This window comes from Haliotis rufescens, unplaced genomic scaffold (genome assembly GCF_023055435.1).
Source record: "Haliotis rufescens isolate VD_foot unplaced genomic scaffold, xgHalRufe1.0.p SCAF_8, whole genome shotgun sequence".
NCBI classification, from domain to species: Eukaryota; Metazoa; Mollusca; class Gastropoda; order Lepetellida; family Haliotidae; genus Haliotis; species Haliotis rufescens.
In genome coordinates, this window is record NW_025964372.1 from 41672764 (window position 1) to 41678705 (window position 5942).

The window sequence follows — 5942 nt, forward strand, 5'->3', positions numbered from 1 at the left end:
TGTGACGGCAGTGTGCATGCAGTATCCTTCCCGGGGAGGTGTAACTGACAAGATTAACAGGTACTGCACATGGCATTTAATTTATTTCGCAATATCATTTAGTGGGCGAAAACATCCTTAGAGTGTTAAGGGCTGCATGTCATTGTGTGTGGGAAGGCGAAAATGACAAACAACAACTGACAAAAGAAGTAAACATCCACAAGAAAATAATTGATTGCAATACTGTTTACGGTTCAGCTGATATACAACTGCTGCATATTATGTCCAGGAAACTCATTGAATCCAGTATCGTTACTCGCTATTTCAACGTTTTCGAGTTTCCCAAGAGTAAACTACGTAGATACTTGGCTACGCAACAATATGCGTTGTCCCTAGAGAATGTTGAGGATGTCCACCCGCTCAATCGTACACCCCGTCTTCACAGTGCATTGATGAGGACGAGCCTCTTCTCACTCAACTTCGTAAAGACCTGTACAATCTGCATGTATTCTGAACATGGATGCACAACTGTTCCTTCCTCGATTACCAAACTTCCGATCCTTGCACACTCAAATCTGACCCCGATGTGACCTGGAACCATGCTGAACACACACAAGCAAACATGAGCTGTCTCCTTTAAATTTCACGACCACATGCTGCAATGGGTTTCAATTGAGTCAAAGCCAGTAACCCCATTGATCATAATGCTATTCGTTTTCAATATGCAGTTACAAAAGCAGATATTGCACATGAACATATTCGTCTTGCTACATATTATTTTATGAATTGAAAATCTGGTTGTCAGAGAGGGGTCTTTAGAATTTCTTAGTTCCAAGTTCATGATACCAATTCACTAATATCTCTGTTACTGCATCATATCCATCTTATGTGAAGCACGTGTTTCTGGATATATTGATCGTACACCGGAAAGGCATTTGTTGTGAACTTTCAGGAAAATTTGACAAACTACACGTGGATCTTAATGCCAGTGAACATGCCACGTAATCAACATTGGGTGCTACTGGTGGCTAATGTCAAGGATGGAACAGTGGGCGTGGTTAATTCTAAACCCTCCTTAGATGTGGAGGACAAGGTTGTACAACACTGGAGGTAGGTGGACAGAACAGTGGGCGTGGTCAATTCTAAACCCGCCTTATATGTAGAACACCCATTTGTACAACACTAGAGGTAGATACAAAAAAAAGAGGACGTGTGGCTGCACATTATAAATGTTAAAACCAAGCTATCCAATTTGAAATGTTGAAATGTTGATTTCTCAAAAACAAACATGAATATAAATAAGATCCATCGAAAAATGTTCGATACACCCACATTTGTAGCTTTTACTTTTGGGTAGAAGATATAGAACAACTTGTTCACAGGGTTACCCAGTTCCCCAAATGGGTACACTGTGTGAATGATTTAAACGCCATCAATACAGTTATGTCACTCATTCATTTAAACCATAACATCTGTATTTGCTAACATAAAACCTAATTATGGACAAAGCAGGAGAGAACATCAGAAATGTCAGGACCGGATATTTTAGGCACTGCTGTATTAACCTTCTGCTCTACCTTTACTTTAACACCAGTCCACATGAGTTGAAGATGTTATCGCCATCGAGTAATATACATGTATTCCTCAGGCTCTTTGTAAACCACTTGAAATCTACGTCTAAGGAAAGGAGCAAGTCATGGATGAAGAAACAGTACCCAGTGATAGAACAGTCAGATGGACACAGCTGTGGAATATTCGTTCTGATGGTAGGTTGGTTTGAAGCTATGTTTTTGATATGAAAGGCAACATGTGTCTCAATAACCACGTATGAACGATACCTTTTCATTTCTAACTTTCATATTCTCAGGCTGCTGATGCAATTTTGTCGGAGAAGTCTCCAGGCATCACGAGGAACTGTCACGTTGAGAAATACAGGCTGTATGTGCTTCAGAGGATACTACAGTATGCAAAGGACAAGGGAGATATGCAAGGTGGAGGTAATCACATGATGGCAGTTGATGGACAGGGTAATGTCAGAAACGAAATTCAAACTGTAACGCTGGAGACAAGAGGTGTACTGGAAAATATCTGTACAATATCAACAGAGCAAGGAGGTCCAACTATTCATGAAGAGGATGGACATGAAACACATGAAGGAACCGACTCTGCTGTCGCCAGTGATGAAAGTATGCATTCTGGAGATCATTTCTATGTTACGTAATTGTAAGGCGTTACGCAAGGTATTTTAGATCTACATGTACAATGTTGTACACTGCTTTCTTACAAACGCTATTTGTTTTCACAGATACAGAGAACTATCCATGTTTGGATCAGCACTTGTTGGATAAGCAGAAGATGGCGTGCTTGTTAGTGGTTGCTTTGGCGGAGAATAACCTGGAGGAGAGGATGCTATGGGCAAGGTCTTACACAGGGACTCGCGTGGAAAGAGAAACCTACAAAAAATATATTGTTTGGGCACTCAAGGTTTTTGACATCAATGAAAAAGAATACACTGAAAATATGATGAAACCTATTTTATCCCAATTGGCGGGATGCTGTCTCCATCATGAAGCAGGCTCATATAGAATAAGAAATCATGAAGTAGCAATAAAGCTAAGAGAAATACTGCTCAGTGATGTGGGACAGTTGGTTGAAAGGATGGATCTCGAGTTCATATTTCGTTATGTGACATTTAGAGGTGATCCAACCGAAGCGGAACAACTAGATGTGCCTTTAAAAATCGAATTGAAACATGATGATCTGCATATTGTAGCGAAGCGGTTTCTTGCAGCTGTACATGGCAGAAAGTTTGCCTTTGAGTGCATGCATTCCCTATTCCAGGTAGAGACATTTGTTGATATGGTTTGGGAGAATATCTTGCATAATCTGAACAAGGACAGATCGAAACTGTTGAAAGTATTGTCAAAAAAGGACATTATATATGGATATTCCTTTCTGTTTTGGGCGAGCATCACAGACAACTCGATTTTGCTGAAGAAAGCATTGAACAGTGTTCAGTTTATGGTAAAGAACAGACAGGAAGCTTTGTTTGGAAGTTGCTTTGGGAACAGTTTAGCCAACTTCGATTACTTGTGTTCCAAAAATAACTGGCAGTTGGATACATTGTGTATGACGCTACCCGAACTCCCAAGACCTCTTATCATTAAACTGCAGTTGGCAGTTGCAGATGATCTGAGAGTAAAGTTTGGTAAATGTTCACTTTTGGACATTGCCTGTATGGGTGGGTTGTCTGCAGTGGCTTCCAGATTGTCACATTTGATAAAGATGAGCAAGAACAAGAACAGGTCAAGAAAGAATACATATGTACATTATGCATCCTTGTGCCTAAAGGGCAAAGATACCATGGATACAATTACAAAAATTGGAAAACTGAATGTCAATATAACAGGCCCTGAAGGATCAACACCTTTACATTACGCATGTGCAGTTGGAAATGTTAGCATTGTAAGCTATCTGTTACAGGAAGTAGTGGACATTAGTGAGCAAAACAAGAAGGGTGAAACTGGGCTTCATTTAGCATGTATATATGGAAATGCAGAAGTTGTTACAATGTTATTACAGAACAAGGGAATAATTCATTTGAAAGATAATGCTGGCCGCACACCTCTACATCGTGCAGCCTGGCAGGGACATCGGGTGGTTGTGGAGGTGTTATTACAGAACAAGGCAAATGTGGATGAGAAACGTCAAAATGGCAGCACACCTCTACATGATGCATCCTGGCAGGGACATCGGGTGGTTGTGGAGGTGTTATTAAAGAACAAGGCACATGTGGATGAGAAAGATAAGGAAGGCAGCACACCTCTACATCGTGCAGCCTGGCAGGGACATAGGGAGGTTGTGGAGGTGTTATTACAGAACAAGGCAAATGTGGATGAGAAAGATAATGCTGGCCGCACACCTCTACATGATGCAGCCTGGCAGGGACATCGGGTGGTTGTGGAGGTGTTATTACAGAACAAGGCAAATGTGGATGAGAAACGTCAAGATGGCAGCACACCTCTACATGATGCAGCCTACGAGGGACACAGGGAGGTTGTGGAGGTGTTATTACAGAACAAGGCAAATGTTTATGAGAAAGACGATAAAGAAGAAACTGCTTTACAAAAAGCAGAGGCACAACATCACGATGATATTGCAAGGATTATAACTGAGGCAACAAATATACATGACCTGACAACCAACCATGGTACAATTACAGATAGGTAAGAGCAATGTGGAAATGATGTTTGAGTTGACAGCCCAAACACATATATTGTATACGCTGTTTTGCAGAACAGTTTTGAAACCTCAGATAACCATATGAGACCTCGAAGAGGACAGTACCATCAGACATATATCAAAATATCTATTTCAGCTAAAAAAGAATATGGACAGTGCATTTCTACAAGGCCCCCAAAACAACATACTAAAAGTCCCAAATCAATCAATCAAATATGTGATGAGAGACCAACAGTGTATTGATATTCCATGTCTGTCCATGTCTTGGAGGTCATCTTGGATTTTTGGGCCAGTCAGTTAGTGTGACAAGTTTTATGCATATAAGTCCCAGCACACTGTTTCAGACAGTTGTTTCATCTTGAGTTTTGTAGATTTGTCAATAGTCGAAAACGATCAATAGTTGTGAATATCTTTTTAGAAACATAATATGGTTATTTTGCAAAACAACACATGCTGTTTTTTCCTCAAAACATTGAACCTCATCTGAAATATGGAAAATACTATTGGCAGTTGGTTGCCATATTGGATTATGTAAATGAGACATATTTCCCAAACTGGGATTGCTTGGGACTTTAAGTATGTTGTTTTGGGGACCTTGTAGAAATGTATAGTGGTGAAATGAACTCTATTGCTATTTGTTCCAAGTGAAACCTTATTTTCCATGGGCTACATATGTCAATGGGGACTTTGCAAAAACACTGAAATTATGTTAACCAATATTTGAACTTAATTAGGCTCCATTGTGTATAATATTGAATGATTCGTTGGTTTACGTTCATGAGTATATGGGGCTTCCATTTAGTTTGGAGTCTTTTTCATTAGATACGAATTCGTAAGCGCTGGAGGCTTTTACATCTTGATTTTGTATTATATGTCACAATAGCATCACTATTTTGACTAGTCCTATTTTATCTGAAATGTTATGTCAAGTGCATGTGATATTGTTTCAGGGTGACAACCGATGGCCAGTTTCTTATGAAATCATCGTCAATTCCACACGGAAGCTTTAACAATGGCGGTTGGCTTACATCCACACCACTAACATCAACGTGTCCCGTGAACCAGACATCAGTAGAATTGCCAGGGGTGTATGTTCCGAGTCAACTGGGACAAGCAGTTTCCACAGACAGACAACGTGTTATGGAAGAGAGATACATCGCCTTGCAGTCATCCCAACCATATCATATAGACGGAAATCTTAACAACTTTCTTACAGATCCTGCACGCTTGGAGATACGTTCACCCAATCAAAGATCAGAAACCATATATGGAATCTCAAGTCATGTTCCCACCTATGGCCATGCTCCAGTAGTTGGTGACACAGTGCCTAGTTCAGATACCACTAGTAATTCTGAGAATGTCATCATTCACTACACTGAGTCTGGGGAAAAGATAGAGCTGCGGCAGCTCTAAAAGTGGTCTAGAAAGGAGTTACCATTGTTATTATGGTGTCCGGTGTTACAGTATATATATACAGTTTTACAACCTCTTTTAGGAGTCAGTAGTCCGAATTTGGTTTGCAGAAAATAACGAGCTATTTGTCATTTCTGTCGATGTAGCATTGATGTTTCGGTAAGCATATCAATTCCATAAAAAAAACCAAATATTTTACTCTACAAATGCTAGGACCATAGCTAACTTCATGACGAAAAAATCCTTTATGTTGCTTAGAGGATTACATAATAGATTCTTTCAAATGTTCCTAACTAGACATATGCACA

General features: G+C 40.0%; 1 protein-coding gene across 1 annotated transcript; it reads left to right on the top strand.

Annotated features, from left to right (window-relative positions):
• The first annotated feature begins 639 nt into the window (after positions 1–639).
• Positions 640–5634, top strand: LOC125377027. The gene is made up of 5 exons (XM_048389815.1): positions 640–1089; positions 1628–1745; positions 1847–2165; positions 2285–3848; positions 5172–5634. The coding sequence occupies exons 1-5, from the start codon at positions 962–964 to the stop codon at positions 5632–5634; spliced, it is 2592 nt and encodes an 863-aa protein (XP_048245772.1). The 5' UTR covers positions 640–961.
• Positions 5635–5942: the final 308 nt, after the last annotated feature.